The sequence below is a fragment of the Rattus norvegicus genome, chromosome 8, assembly GCF_021556685.1.
Source record: "Rattus norvegicus strain SHRSP/BbbUtx chromosome 8, alternate assembly SHRSP_T2T, whole genome shotgun sequence".
NCBI lineage: Eukaryota > Metazoa > Chordata > Mammalia > Rodentia > Muridae > Rattus > Rattus norvegicus.
Genome location: NC_141541.1, coordinates 71,075,378 through 71,091,193, shown reverse-complemented (window position 1 = coordinate 71,091,193; position 15,816 = coordinate 71,075,378). Strand labels below are relative to the sequence as shown.

Below are 15,816 nucleotides of genomic sequence, written 5' to 3'. Positions count from 1 at the left end.
TGCTTCCATGAGCACACACAAATGAACTTACAGACACATGTTTTAACAGTCTGAATGGAGAGCACACAGGCGACATAAGCAGGAAGGTTCAGTTGTGACGGGCTGGAGGTAAGCCCTAGGGCTGGCAAATTATAAGCCTGTTACTCGGGAGAAGAAGAGATGATGAAGGGACTGACTGAGATTGACAGTTCTTTGTCTTGAAGGGAGAATCTGTAATGTGTCTGGATGGTGGCAGGATTCTTCTAGAGGGAGGAGGAAGAGTCAGCAGTGAATTGCATCCTTGAAGGAGCTCGTGGTAGCTAGGAAGGACAGCTTCTTCAGTAGGACAGTAAAATGATTGGAGGAACTAGAGAGATAGATCAGTTCTGATGGGTAATTTCTCTCAAATCTGTCAGGTAGGAACTATGAGATAAACTTATCCAGAGAGCAGTTACGAAGGAAGATGTGGAGGTGAGTTGGTAAAAGTATAGCATGAGACACAGTGAAGCTTCTCGTCACATTATTTCGCTACAGGAACTGTGGAGTTTCTTAACCACACGCCTTCCTCACTCTGCCTCTAGGTCTTTCTCAGACTCAGTAAGATGTCTTTAGAGTCACAGGTGAATGGAGAAACTGGGAGGATTTTTACTAATAATATGTAGTGTTATTAGTCCCAGGAACGAACCATATTTCTCCATTTGCTCAGATTCTCCTTGATGCTCCTCAGTAACTGCAGTAGTCGTCTTTGTAAGTCCTACATCCTTAATCCCCGTGTTGGTTTTATTATTGCTATTTCCAGTGTACCTTTTGTTCTATTACATTTTCTAGGGTTATTTATTGTTGGTATATTCAGAAGCTACTGATTCATATATTGTTTTTGTTGTTGTCTTTCCAGGAAGGTAGTGTTTAGTTTGAGATTGTCATTTACACAAATAATAAAACACACACACACACACACACACACACACACACACATTATTTTATTTCTTTTTTTTTTTTTTTTAAAGATTTATTTATTTTATTCATAGATGGTTGTGAGCCACCATGTGGTTGCTGGGAATTGAACTCAGGACCTCTGGAAGAGCAGTCGGTGCTCTTAACCTCTGAGCCATCTCTCCAGCCCTTTATTTCCTTCTTCTAGCTGCAACTTTTTAAACATAACATAGATGCTAGTGCACTTCCTTGATTGGTCCTGTGTTAAGTAGAATACTACTACTATTGTAATATTTAGTATTAGAATGATCTGTGTGTGCGTGCGTGCGTGCGTGCGTGCGTGCGTGCGTGTGTGTGTGTGTGTGTGTGTGTGTGTGTGTGTGTATGTGTGTGTGTATGCAGACATGTGAATGTCTGCACAAATAGAAGCCAAAAGAGGGCATCACAGTGTCCTCTTCTGTCATTCTTTGAGGTACCCTGAGGCAAGGTATCCTGACTTAGCCTAGAAGCTAGCAAGTCCCCAGCGATTCTTCTGTCTCCACCACCAGTCACAAACCTTTGTAAGAAAACTCTGTCTAAACTCTGGCTCTCAAGTGCTCATAGCCTCTGAGTCCCACCATGAGGGTTTTGGGTTTGTTTGCTTGGTTGTTTTGTTTCTAGGCTGGATCTGACTATGTAGTTTTAGCTGGCCTGCAACTCATGTAGACCAGGCTACATAGAACTCAGAGGGACGCAGCTGCCTCTGCTTCCTGAGTACTGAGATTAAAAGCCATCATGCTCAGCCCCACTATCAATTTAAAACTTAATTACATTAATGATATGTTTATAAGACTTCTCTTTTATGAAATTTCTTTATTAGAAAAGGATTTTGAGAGCTGGGAATGTAATTCAGTTCAAAAATTCCTCATCTACGTGCCTAGAGTTTATTCTTTCCCCAAGCATTCCATAAACTGGGCATGGTGACACATGCCCATCCTCCCAGGAGTCAGAAGGTAGATGCACAAAGGTCAGAACTGCAAAGTCTTCTTTACATTTCTGCAATAGAAGACATTACAGAAGGTGCTTTGGTTTTTGGTTGATTGGTATGTGGGGTGTGTGTGTGTGTGTGTGTGTGTGTGTGTGAGAGAGAGAGAGAGAGACTTATCAAAGAAATCGGGAGAAGAGGGGAGGGACTATAGTGATTTATAGATAACATTAGAGGAAAGGGGGACATCTCTCTTACTGGGAGTCTTCCAGACCACCGAGATGGGAGAGCTGTGGCCTCAACGCCTGTTTTGGTTTTGGTTTCTGAGGCAGGGTTTTTCTGTGTAGTGCTGGGATTAAAGGCAAGTGCCGCCACAGTCTGCCTTAGAGGCCTTTTTTTAAAACAAATAGGAAGAGGGGCAGCTAGACAGATGGCTCAAGAGTTAAGAGCAATGACTGCTTTTCCAGAGGTCTTGAGTTCAGTTTCCAGCAACCATATGGTGGCTCACAACCATCTGTAATGGGATCTCATGTCCTCTTTTGGCATGTAGGTGTAATACAGATAAAGCACTCATATACATACAATTTAAATAAATCTTTAAAAGGTAGAAAGGAAATTATTTTTGTAAATCTCAGATGACTATAATTACATTATTTTAAAATCATGAGTTTAATTCAGCTTGTGAGGATACTCTGAAGAGTTCATACAGAATAGATAGATACTATATAGCCTGGCCTGGTGGTGCAGGGATATAATTCCAGCCACTTTAAGAGAATCTCAAAATTAAAACCAGTCCGATCAGTTCTAGGCTAGCCTATGTAACTTAGTGAGATTCTGTCTAAAAGGACAAATAAAGACAAGGCTATATAATTACCTAGTAGAAGTGTTGCCTAACTCACAGGAAGCCTTGTGAAGGGAGGCCCTACCACCGGGAAGAGGAGGTGGCAAGGAGGAAGAGATATGTCTTTTCAAAGAAAATAAGTAGACTCCACACAGTTCCTGAAGGAGAAAAGCAAATTGTAACTTCTTGTTCTACTCTGGCATTGTATTTAGCATTTATTAAACATTCACTATAGATGGAGGATTACTTGGACACTACTGTAAAGGGGGACGGAAGGATATTGTTTGGATTCTGGAGAAAATATCTTACAGACTTAAACAACTTTACAGACTGTGGGAAAGTACAGACAAAATTAACACTGAGATGATATACAAATAGTTGGGGCCTAGGTAGTGCCTTCAGGGCCAGCAGAAACACTGACTAGCTGCTGTTGGTTTGGGGCTCTTTGTGTACAGTGTCTCCTTGTGACATTGCAAGTGGAATTTCATTCCTAGCATTCTTACAGCTTTTTTTTTCTTCTCTAGTTACGTGTTTCAACTAGAGCACACATACTGTTTCACTGAACTTGGTTTTTGGTGTGTTTGTTTGTTTGTTGTTGGTAGTATTGGTTTTTTTGTTTGTTTTATCTCATCATAAATACTAATAGAAAGTACTGGAGGTAATCCCAAGGTTGAAAGTTGAAGCTGTCATTCCAGAATCTCACAGTGTAGATTAGCATCTCTCCAGTTTCTGTTTGACCTGAAGGATTAGGCAAGCAAGGAGTGATGGTGAACAAGGTTTGGGTTTCTTCCTAAAAGACTCTTATCACTTCTGCATTAGATTAGTAAGTTATGAGCTTTAAATGTAGGGACATTGTAAATGTGATCCTCATTAAAATACTGTGGAATGTACTAATCAAAGTATATTTGCTGTTTGCTACTCAGTTTTTTCCCCACCCAGAAAATACATACCATGTGAACATAGGTTTCTGAACTTGACAGGAAATGTAGCTTTTCAGGGGGTTCTGTAGGGTGTGCCCTTTTGTTACTAAGAGACAGATATGTATTTAAATATGTAAAACTAATGCTGGAAAAACAGCTCAGTGGCAGAGTGCCTTCTTAATGTATGAGACCCTAACCCTGCAGGGGGAGTGGGTGGGTGGGTGGGTGGGTGGATGGATGGATGGATGGATGGATTAGAATGGTCATAGGGCTAGGCTAGGATATTCTAATGAACTCTGATATAAAGAAGACTTGTGGAACTTCATGGCCCTTGCTTATTTAGTACCGTCTTCTGGCATCCTTCCCCTTTCCTCTTGGTTTCTACTGCCTGAGCCATCCCAGCAGTCACACGATCATAAGCATGTGTATAATCTGTGCCTCAGTTTCATCAGCCCTTCAAAAGTACCTCTTCCTCCTCTACAGACCGTAGACAAAGTTAAAATGAAGTCTGTAGTATATATCAGGAGTGCGTTGTAAACTGTTGCTATAAAGAAGACTGTTTTCTCACTTCTTTTCCAGGGTCTTGATCTGCTCGATCCTGTCACATCACAACCACCACCAAAAAAAACTTCTTTCCCTCTCCTCCCTTCATAGTCTTGGCCTTTTTTCTCTTCCTCTTTCCCAGCCATGCACCCTTCACTCAGCATGGCTTGCTAGCTGCTTCTCACACCACCTTCTCAGGGAGTCCTTGCGGCATTGGTGTTCTGCTCATCCTCAAGCCCGCACTTCTCTGTGCAGCCTCTTCACTGTCTCACTGCCTGATGTCCACATGGCTCAAGTCAAGTGTTTTTAAGGTCTAGTGGCTTCCCGGGCATAGTAGGCACTAAATGAGTAGACTGGAAACCATCTCCTTGGCAATGTTTAGAGTATAGTGCCTACTGAATACAGTTTGTGATACCTTCAACATCTTAACAACCCTGGTTCATATTTAGCCTTAAATAGTGTTCTTTCATGTAAGACCTCAACTCTATTACCTTGAAGCACATGGTGCTGTACAGCTGCAGTGCTGGGTCGGCATTCTCAGCTTGACACTAGAGTGTTAGGGAAGTGTCTTTACTTTTCTACCTTAGTTTTCTCGGCCACACACACAAACCTAGGTTTCTAACCACCTCAACAGCCTATCAGTCAGGATTCACTGAAATACCTAGGACAGTGCTTGACACACAGTAGGTGCTACGAGAGTGTTAGTTTTCTTTCCCTGTTGCTGTGGGTTAAATAGATATGCTGTTTACTTAAATATATGATTGGTTCTCTACATCTTTTTTTTTCCAGACCTATTCCATGGCAGTATATCTTGTAAAACAGTTGTCCTCAACAGTTCTTCTTCAGAGGTTACGAGCAAAGGGGATAAGGAATCCGGATCATTCTAGAGCTTTAAGTACGTATGGTAAACTTACTTCATATATGTAGCTAAACTATCTTGTTAAGGTTAGAGTAGTGGTTTTTTCTCAACTCAGATTCTAGTGTTTTTAGGGTTGTGTTATTTTGTTTTGCTTTTTTACCAGAGCTTGTTATAGAGGATTACAAACTGCAAGAACTTAGTATTGTGAGCTTGTAAATTAAGATCTAAGAGTAGTTTTAATGTCTTTGCCATGAACTATATTTAATGATCTGTGTTTTACAGATCTTAATATTTACTTTGCAAAGTTACTTCTTGAACACAGTATTTTTTTTTACAGCCTCATAAAACCAATGTTTAAGGAATTTTAGGAGATGGAAAGGAAATCTTGGCCTGAATTCCAAGAACGTTATTTTGGTTTTCAAGAATACTTTAGGTCCAGGAGAAATACACAGAATTATATGACTGTCCCCTTACTGTAAAAAGTAAAAAGTCAGTGGAATGGCAGAAATAAATGTTACCTTGGACACATTTCTTCATTCCTTGATGTATTCTTATCCTTGTCTGTAATGATAGGTTTGTAATATGTGATTTTTAAAAAGTATTTTTTGAGAATTTTTATCTGTGCACGTACACACACACACACACACACACACACACACACACACACACACACACCCTTTGGATGTTTCATTTTGATGTGTTAAATTGAACTGTAAGTAAGGTCTAAAAGTGGACTTCCTGGACTTTCTGGCTTCAAGTTTTGAGCATCAGTGGCTTTTCTAAAGAGGTGGTTTAAGTTCTTCCTTAGTTCCCTTTTCCAGAAGTGTGGGCTCTTTGTAGGAGAATTTAGAGGTGGAGGTTTGGTGCTTAGGAAGCAGCACATTATACTCAGGAACATAATGGCTAGCCTTGATTCTGTAGCCTACGTTGGTTTCAGACTTGCTGTGATCCTTATGCTTCATGTGCACACAAACACACACACACGCACGCACACATGCACACACGCGCACGCACGCACGCGTGCACACACACACACATACCCCTTTGGATGTTTCATTTTGATGTGTTAAAATTGAACTGTAAGTAAGCTTTAAAAGTGGACTTCCTGGACTAGTTGTGACCAAACTAGAAGATCCCACTACCCCTGGTAACAGAACACCTGGGTAGTTCACTGGAGGTGTTTTCTGTACTAAAAGGATGCATCTTTGAAAATGCAAATAGCTGGTCATGGTGGTACACATCTGTATCCCTAGTACTCAGTGGGCTGAGACAGGAAGATCATTTGAACCAAGAGTCAAAATTGGAGCTGAAATAAAAGCATTGTTTGTGGATCTAGGGGAATGGAGGCACCATGAGTCAGGGACAAGAAAGTGTCTACCTTGAAGGAATATGCAAGAGAGGCATCCTTTTTTCACAGCCTCAATGGGAGTTATCCCTGACTACAGTCTTTAGTCTTGCCTTGCATTACTAGATCTCAACTAGTCAGAAAACATGGAATTATGTGGTAAACTGTGGTGAAAGAGACAGATACCTCAGAAGAAGGCAGCTGAGACTTGGATTTAACAACAGAGTAGGCTGCTGATACGGGCTCTTGATTCTTCCACACTTGTGGCTAGAGCACCCTGCAGGACCTGTCGGAGAGCCTACACTTGTGGCTAGAGCACCCTGCAGGGCCTGTCAGGAGAGCCTAGAGTGGAGCTTCCAGGAATCCGTCCAGCTGCTGTTCCGCAGAAAGACTGCCTGCTACTTAGTATCCTTCCGCCCTGCTAACCTGACTGACAGTGTTATGGTAGTTCTGTTTTACCTTCCTTGTGGGCCAAGAGCATGAATGGATTTTACCAGTATTAAGTATATTGTAGCTGGGTGTGGTGGCGAACAGGCCAACACTCGGGAAGCAGAGGCAGAGGCAGAGGCAGAGGCAGAGGCAGAGGCAGAGGCAGAGGCAGAGGCAGAGGCAGAGGCAGAGGCAGGCTCTTCTTTGTAAGTTTCAGGCCAAACTGGTTTACAGAGCAAGTTCCTGGACAGCCAGGGCTACACAGAGAAATCCTGCCTTGAAAAAAATACAAAGCATAAAGAAGTACATGCAGTTGACCAAATACATTTACCTCTATATCATCTGTAAAGAAATAGCTCTTCCAAAAATTATGTAATTAAAATACTATTTTAAAAGTTAAGCAAAAAAAAAAAAGTTAAGCAAAAATGAAATTGCTCAGGAATTTTTGAAGCATGAACTTGCTTACAATTATGTTGGTTATAAGTCATTCTTGACCTTGTAAGGAAGGTCTGCTGACAGTTTTGTTAGTCAAGTCCATGTGTGATAATGTTCTTAGAATAAGTTTGTTAGTATTTAGAATTCAGACTTTTCATTGAGAAAATGCATTCTGTGGGCTAGAGAGATGGTTCAGCCCATAAAAGCTCACAACCAAAATGTCTAAATTGAAGTGAGTTCTGTATTTTCATTTAGGAAATTAAATGAAGAATCTGCTGTGTTCTAGGAATAGCAGGACAACATTACACAAGACCACACCTTCTCCGTATATCCCAGAGGTTTACAATCTGATGGGAAAGACAGACCTAAGTCATTAATGAGTTACAATTTGACATGTGCTTTGAAGAAGGAAGACAGGACACTCTTAGAGACACCACAGGGATTCTAGTCCTCTGTTCTGCTCTGGCATACAGAGGACAGTAATGGTAGTCGGGAGAAGAGGAGAAGTTGCTCTTAAGCCCCAGGATAGGAAGGGGATATGTCCAGGGGAAAAGGCCAGAGAAACTAGAGACTAGAAAAGGATGAGAAGAGCCAGGGGAGGGTAGGGAGACTATAAATTCATAGGTGCTAGAGAGGTCCATGTGGTCAAAATCCATCAAAGGGTTCTTACACAGACGAACAACACCATCAGATTTGTGTGGTCTGATCATCAGCTAGAGGATGAGTAAGGAGGGCCAAGTCCAACGCCTAGAACCAGTTAGGAACCTCCCACTTAAAAACAACCTGTTTGTTGTTATCATGTGTAAGAAACAGAAAGGAGTGTGGGAGAGAATGTATCTCTAAAGTGGAAATGGTGTTTGAAAGGTGAAACTGGGAAGGACCTGACTGCCCTCTTTGAACTGTGCTGTTTGAGATGTGAGTACACAGGAGACAATACTCAGACACAGCTCTATGTGAGCTGGCCACCTCATTGTCTTCTACTCACATTTCTAGTCCCTCTTGTCTTCTTACATATTTCCTGACAGCTCTACTGATAAGTCTTTCTCATACTCTAAAACTCTGCTTCTTGCTGGGCATGCTAGTGTACACCTTTAATCCTAGCACTTGGGCAGAGGTGGGTAGATCTCTGTGAGTCAAGACCAGCCAGGAATAGACAGTGAGACATTGTCTCAAACAAACAAAAACCAAAACCACTCTGTTTCTTGTCTGTCCTAATACTCTAGCAAGGTAGTCTGTTGCTCTGTGTACTACTTCTCTACTATTCACATAGCGTCTGAGCCCCATAGTTCCCCTCATTGTGCATAGGCAGTGACCACAGTGTTGTTCTCACTGCTCTGGCCAAAGCATTTCTACCTCTGATGCTTTGCTGCATTCGATACTAACTTTTTTCTCCTTGAAATGGTCTCCTCCCTCTTCTGACTTCACCTGCCTTCCTTCTATAGACTCCTGGAGAGAAGCTTCCTAATATTGGGCTTGGTGGCCTTTAATCCCAGCAGAGGGGGGCAGAGGTGGACTGTGAGTTAAGAGGCCAGCCAGGGCTAAATAGTGAGACCCTAGGGACTCAGTTGGGAGTGTATTGTAAATGTTCCTTGGAATTCCATGCTGTCCTACCTTTCACATCTACTGTTTCTGCTTAAACTCGTACTAACCCCCAAATACAAATCTTCATTCAGGTCTCTCTTATAGCTTCAGATTCTGTAGGTTGACTGTCTTGACCTAAACATTGCTCTGCTTATCAGAATCAAGAATTTAAGACTCAGGGCTGGAGAGATGGCTCCTCGGTTAAGAGCACTGACTTCCCTTCCAGTTCCTGAGTTCAATTCCCAGCATCCACATAGTGGCTCACAACCATCTATAATGAGATCGGATGCCCTCTTCTGGTGTGTCTGGAGACAGCTACAGTGTACTTATATATAATAAATAAATAAGTCTTAAAAAAAAAAAGAATTTAAGACTCCTTTAGATTTGCCAACTGACAACCTAAACATTTCTTAAATCTATCTTCTATCATTGCCCGCATTTAAATCCTTTTTTTCTCTTTTTTTTTCTTTTTTTCTTTCTTTTTTTTTGGGGGGGGGGGGGGATACCGAACCCAGGACCTTGAGCTTGCTAGGCAAGCGCTCTACCACTGAGCTAAATCCCCAACCCCATTTAAATCTTTATATACTGTCTTTACCTTTAAAACCTCAGTCCTAAATGATGTATTAAAGTATTTCTTTACTTTATGGGCTTTTCTTGTTCTTTCCTGGCAGCAGCCTAACTCAGTGGCACACATCTGATCTTACCATCCTGTTTCACCCTAAACTCCTAACACCAGTAGAATAAAGTCTCTAGCTTCATTAGTGCGATGTACAACCCTGTCCATTGCCAAAAAACACCGTATTCTCTCCCTTCATCTCTCCTCAGTGCTGGAGTATTCTCTGTGCCTCAAACCTTCTAGCTGCCTTAGTACTGCCTTACTCCAGGGGCCTTTGTCTCCCAGTCCCTCCAGGGTCCCTGGACATCATCAGCTTGGGTGGACCTCACTGAGCATCTTGTGCTTCTGCTGGCTCATCTCAGTTCTTCTTAGAGTCCTCACTTCCTCACACATAGTAAACCCTCACGTTTTGTTATTAATTATTCTAGTTTGTGACATCAAATTTGTAATCTTCCTGCCACAACTTCCCCACGCTAAGAATATAGGCATGTGCCTCTGTACTCAGTGATTGGTGTTAGCTGGTAAAAAGAAATGTACGGTGAGAATCAGGCTTCAGGCCTTCTGTTTTCTGGCCTGTAGTGGAATGGGAAGCTTCGTATGCTTAGTTGTTGTTTTCAGCTCTAAAATTATAAAAGGTTGAATTAAAGTATTCTGAGATTAATGAGGGAGAGAAATCAAACAGTTATAGTTCAGAACAGCTCCGTCTAGTACAGTAGTGTGAAGCAGTTGTACGGTTGTGTGGTTGTGTTAGATGTTACAGTGTGAGTGGTATAACCAAGGCACTGAATTTCAAGGTTATCTGTTTCAGTGCATCAGGTACAGTCTCATGACTAACACTGGTAGCTCATAAGAACAGGGGTTCAGTAGCAAGCTAGCTACAACTTAGTCATGAAGTAGAACTCTTACCACTGCAGACCACAGTCCGGAGGACTGACCATAGTTCATAGGGCATAGTTCTTAGTGGGGTGCAGAACTTTGCTTTTCCTGCCTCCTCTTTATCCAACTGTTCCAACAACATTGCTTTAAAGGAGTCTTTTTCCTTCATTTAATTTCTTTGGCTTTTTATCAAAAGCTGATTGACCATAGGTATGTGAATCTATTTCTGAACACTTCTGTTAGCCAGAAGTGTTTCAATTACTATAGCTTCTTAGCAAGCCTTGAAAACGATCTTTCCGCTTTTTCTTTTTTGGAGTTATTTTGATTATTATAAGTTCTTTATAAAAATGGTATTCTGGGAAGTTGATTGAACACTAGAAAGTTAATCTCTAAATCACTTTTTGTGACAACAGTTATCTCCAGAGATGCAGAAGAGGTGGTTGGCTAAACTTCACATCTGTTCCTGGTAGAAACTCCCAGCAAAATATTAGTGGAACAAGAAAGAAACTTCCCCAGTATTACAAAACATTTACAAAAACAAGCTTTAGCTAATATCATAGTTAATGGTAGAAACTTGAATCTCCTAAGACTATCATAAGTTAGAGTATTGTGCCTAGCATTATCCTAAAGGTCACAACAAGGAAAGAAAAGATAAAGATGAGGGATGAAGAAACCATTATCTTTATTTGCAGATTATTTACACAGAAAAAAGTCCCAAGAACTCACTAAAGAAACTGCTAGAACACATACATGAGTCATGAGTTGGAAAATTTGTGATCAGTATATGTAACTGAATTGTATTTATTCTTAGTGTATTACTAGACAGTGTTGAAATTCAGGCAGATATGCATCCTTAGACACATGTGGCATAAAAGATGTATAGAGTATAGGTGCTGAAAACTGAGAAACCCCACGGAAGACCTGAGGTAGATGGAGAGGCCATGGTGTGAGTAGAGCAGAAGACTCAGCATGATTGCATGCCAGTTCCCCAGGTTCATCTAGAGATCGAGTCTAGTCACAACCATAGCAGGATCTTTGAAAGTCTCTATGACTGCATAGCCCCATGGGAAAGTACTAGCTTGCTTAGGAGGCACGAGGTTCAGTCCCTAATCCAGGATCTACTTCATTACAAATTTACATTAAGAATATAGCAAAGTTAATAGTTTTCTTCAGTTTAAAAAGAGTCCCAGACTTTTTAACCCATGTTCTAAGTAGCTCAGTTGATAACAAAACTGTTTCTCAGGAAATGTGTTCCCTTCTGTCACTCCTTATAACAGCCTCTGGGAAGATTATCCCACTACCTTTGTAAGACTGGTTATGTCAGCATTGGCCATGGTAGCTTAATAAATGAGATTTCTGTGTGACACATGCCGTTACTGCACACACTGGTTCACACAGTCCTTTTTCTAATACTCCAGTACAGAAGATCAGCTAGCCATTCTCCTTAGGAACTGCCAGATGGTCCACCTGTTGACCATGGCCTTACCCTGCAGCCATTGGGAGCAAAGATAACTGTTATATTGTGGGATAGATTGGAACACTCAGTCTGGAGCAGCTGAGCTGCTCTCAACTGATGCAGAGCCTACACTGCCTCACATATAAAAAAATGTGTTTTTATAAGAGTAGGATTGGGTCTGTTATGGCAAAGGAGATTTCTGTCTGTTTGCTTGTTGTAATAGAAATCCACAAATATAATTTCAAAAAACTATCTCCAAGAGAGAGGAAGCATGCAAATTATTTTAAGTAAGAATTGCTATCATTGTTTTTATATAATATTAGGTAGTTTAAAACATTTTTTTCATTGGGTTAAACTCATTTAATCCAATGCTATGAGATAACTATTATTCTCATTTACCTGGTTATGAAAAAAGTTACTAAGGTCACTTGACAAGTCAGAATTCTGACTTAGTGACTCAGGGAACTATCCTCTTACTGTCTACCCAACAAGACAACCTCTGTGACCTCTGAGGTTTTTGTTTGTTTGTTTGTTTGTTTGTTTTTGTTTTTTTTTTTGTTTTTGCTTTTTTTTGGTTTTTTTTTTTTTTTTTTTTTTGGTTTTTTTTTTTTTGTTTTTGGTTCTTTTTTTGGAGCTGGGGACCGAACCCAGGGTCTTGCGCTTGCTAGGCAAGCGCTCTACCACTGAGCTAAATCCCCAACCCCGACCTCTGAGTTTTGATTTCAAGGTTGATATTATGCTGTTGCTGCATTTAAGTACAAGTTTATGGGCTGGAGAGATGGCTCAGCGGTTAAGAGCACCAATTGCTCTTCCAGAGGTCCTGAGTTCAAATCCCAGCAACCACATGGTGGCTCATAACCAACTATAACGAGAGCTGATGCCCTCTTCTGGTGTGTTAAAACTGCTACAGTGTGCTTATATATAATAAATAAACAAATCTTTAAAACAAAACAGTACACGTTTACACAAAGCTCATCCCATTACTGTGTAGGAGGGTGCTGCTGGGCCAGTTGGTAAAGGCATGCAGAATGGATGGTGTGTCTTACTCAGGATTCTCTAGAGCGAGTGAGAATCAGGAGGATAAAAATAGACTGGGAGGGAAAAAATAGAGGAACTGGCTACCTGTTTTTGGAGGCTGAGAAGTTCCACAGTACCATCTGCAAGCTGGAGAATCAGGAAAGCATGGCGGAGCACAAGTCCAAAGGCTCAGAGAAACCAATGATGTGACGTCCAGCTGATGACCAGAGCCTTGGGGTGCTGGGGTGAATGCTATACCCAAATGCTGAGTTCGTGTTTTTTCTGTTCTGTCCTCCCCACTTGCCATTTCCCTTGAATTGAGGGCTGATCTTCTGTCACCTACTTCATTAACTCACATGCCAATCTCTTCTCAGACATCCTCAGAGATGCAGTTCTTTGTCAGTACTGGGAAGTGGGGAGTCGGGTTTTGTTATTGTTAATTGGGATTTTGTTTTGTCTTGTGACAGGGGTCTCATACTGTAGCCCAGGCTATCCTGGAATTCACTAGGGTGGCCTAGTCTTATAGCAATCTTCCTGGGATTACAAAGTCACTTTGCCCTGCTAATTAAGTTAATGTTCTTTCAAATTATTTTATAAGGAAGGATTAGCTAAGGTTGGATAAATAACTTCCTAATTTATATTTGTTGATACTATAGTGTCTTGATGGCTCTATTTTTCAAACTGAAGTCCAGAGGTTTTATGGCTTTGAGGATTTGATAGTCAGTCTAAGAATAAGAAATACATACAGACTTTGAAAACTTCAGATTTCCAGTCTATAAAATAACTTCTTAGTCTGGCGTCAGAGTCTGTTTGGAGCTTTTTTTTTTTTTTTAAATAGAAGAAAACTTCAACATAGGCTCTGGAGATTTGATTTCTTTATTTATTATAAGTACACTGTAGCTATCTTTGGACACATGAGAAGACGGCAACAGATCCCATTACAGATGGCTGTGAGCCACCATGTGGTTACTGGGAATTGAACTCAGACCTCTGGAAGAGCAGTCAGTGCTCTCAAGCACTGAGCCATCTCTCTAGTCCTGTGTAGAGCTTTTTAAACCACCCATTCATGTCTCTCTTCCCCAGTCTAATGTGATCAGTTACAAAATAGAATGTTCCAGATGTAACTCAGATGTGCTTCTGTGCTGAGAATCCCTAACATGAGACAGCTCTTCAGTAGACTGTCCAGAACTAGGGTCATCTAAAAATTCCAAACTGCACAGTGTAATCACATACTTTATAACGGGTGGCTTTTTTGTTCTGCTAGTGGCAGTCAGCACCTAGACATCTGCATATCAGTTTGTGCTTCCCGTGTTAGCATTGCAGTTTTAATTACTGTGCAGCCGCTCTGAAACTGCTTGGTTATGCTTACAACCATTCTACCTCAGGCCCCTATTTCTAAGATTGTTAGAATATATTCTCTGGACATTTTCTGACTCAGTGTTTCTGTTGGTTTCTGTCATCAGAGGTAACTGCTCCTGCAGGTTTACACATGTTGTCTTAGTCAGTGATCTATTGCTGTGGAGAGACACCATGACTGAGGCAACTCTTATAAAAAGAAGCATTTAATTGGGGGCTTGCTTTTGGTTTCAGAGACTTACTCCATTATTATCATGGCAGGGAGCATGAAGGGCAGGGACATGCTGGAACAGTACCTGAGAGCTAAATCCTGATCGATTTGGGGGGTGGGGGGACAGACAGACAGACAGACTGACTGACTGACTGGGCCTGGTTTGGGCCTTTGAAACCTCAGAAGTCACCCTCAGTGACATACTCCTCCAACAAGGCCCTGCCTCCTCCTCCTCCTCCTCCCCCCCTCCTCTTCTTCCTCCTCCTCCTCCTTCTTCTTCTTCTTTTTGTTTTAATTAATTTTTATTTATATAAGTACATTGTAGCTATCTTCAGACACACCAGAAGAGGGCATCAGGTGGTTACAGATGGTTGTGATCCACCATGTGGTCACTGGGATTTGAACTCAGGACCTCTGGAAGAGTAGTCAGTGCTCTTAACTGCTGGACCATCTCTCCAGCCCAGACCCTACCTTCTAATCCTTCTCAAATAGTGCCACTCCCAGGTGACCAAACATTCAAATATATAAAGCTGTGGGGGCCATTCTTATTCAAATCGCCATCCATGGGAAGTATAAGGAATCTTTTACAGTAAATTGGAGGACAGTAAAAGAATAGCCATGAAAAGTAAAAGTATCAGTACCTCTTTGAAAATTGTAGGATGTTGGAACTGAAAAGATGTAGAGTGTCTGGTGTGGCTTCTGGAGTTGCTGTAAATAACATTAGCGGAAAGAGGCAGTTGACTTGCTAAAGACAGCACATTGAGTTTACAGGTAAATGACAAGATTCAGTAAATGGTAAAGAAATACTTGAAACTTTTCTTTTCTTTTATAATTTAAAAGTGGAGTTAGTAGGGTTATAATAAATGTTTTGTTCATTTTCTGGCCATGCAAACTTAATTTTATCGTGTTCTTTGCTTTCCTTTAAAATCAAAGACTGCAAATTAATCATAATTTTAAAGAAAATCATTAGTATCTTGGAGTACTAACTGAAAAGGGCCAACCATCCCTGGAACACATAAGCTGCTGTAGGACCAGCTTCCTGTGGGCTGTGATGTAATACTAGGGCTTTGCAGGAGCTTCAGAGTGAGGCCCTCCTTCCCTTGCTTACTATGAAGGGCAGAAGCCATGTAACTGCTCTTAGCTTTCTAGACAGGTGATGGGAAAATCATTGTTCAGGTGAGTTTGGGTGATTTAGGTGTTAAGTTTTAATGCTTCTTTTTCAGTGTTATATTAGTAATGTCTTTAATAAAGTCGTTCTACTTGTTTTCTCTCCAATGCATTTCAGTTAAAGAGAAGTTAACTGCAGATCCAGATAGTGAGATAGCTACTACCAGCCTACGGGTTTCGCTGCTGTGTCCAGTAAGTGTTTGCTAATGCTTGCCTTTGAGTATACACACTTCTTCTTTCTACCGAGTGTGAGAAATTCTGCCTACTTTAGAATCTCCGCATTCTTAC

The 15,816-nt window shown here is 41.1% G+C and overlaps 1 protein-coding gene across 6 annotated transcripts in view; it reads left to right on the top strand.

Annotated features, from left to right (window-relative positions):
• Positions 1-15,816, top strand: part of Pias1 (protein inhibitor of activated STAT, 1) — a 100,798-nt gene that overhangs the window by 62,152 nt on the left and 22,830 nt on the right. For all 6 annotated transcript variants that reach the window (XM_087561121.1, NM_001106829.3, XM_087561122.1 and 3 more), the window contains 2 exon segments: positions 4,970-5,075; positions 15,647-15,720. In XM_087561121.1, coding sequence (XP_087417247.1) covers positions 4,970-5,075; positions 15,647-15,720 — 180 coding nt within the window.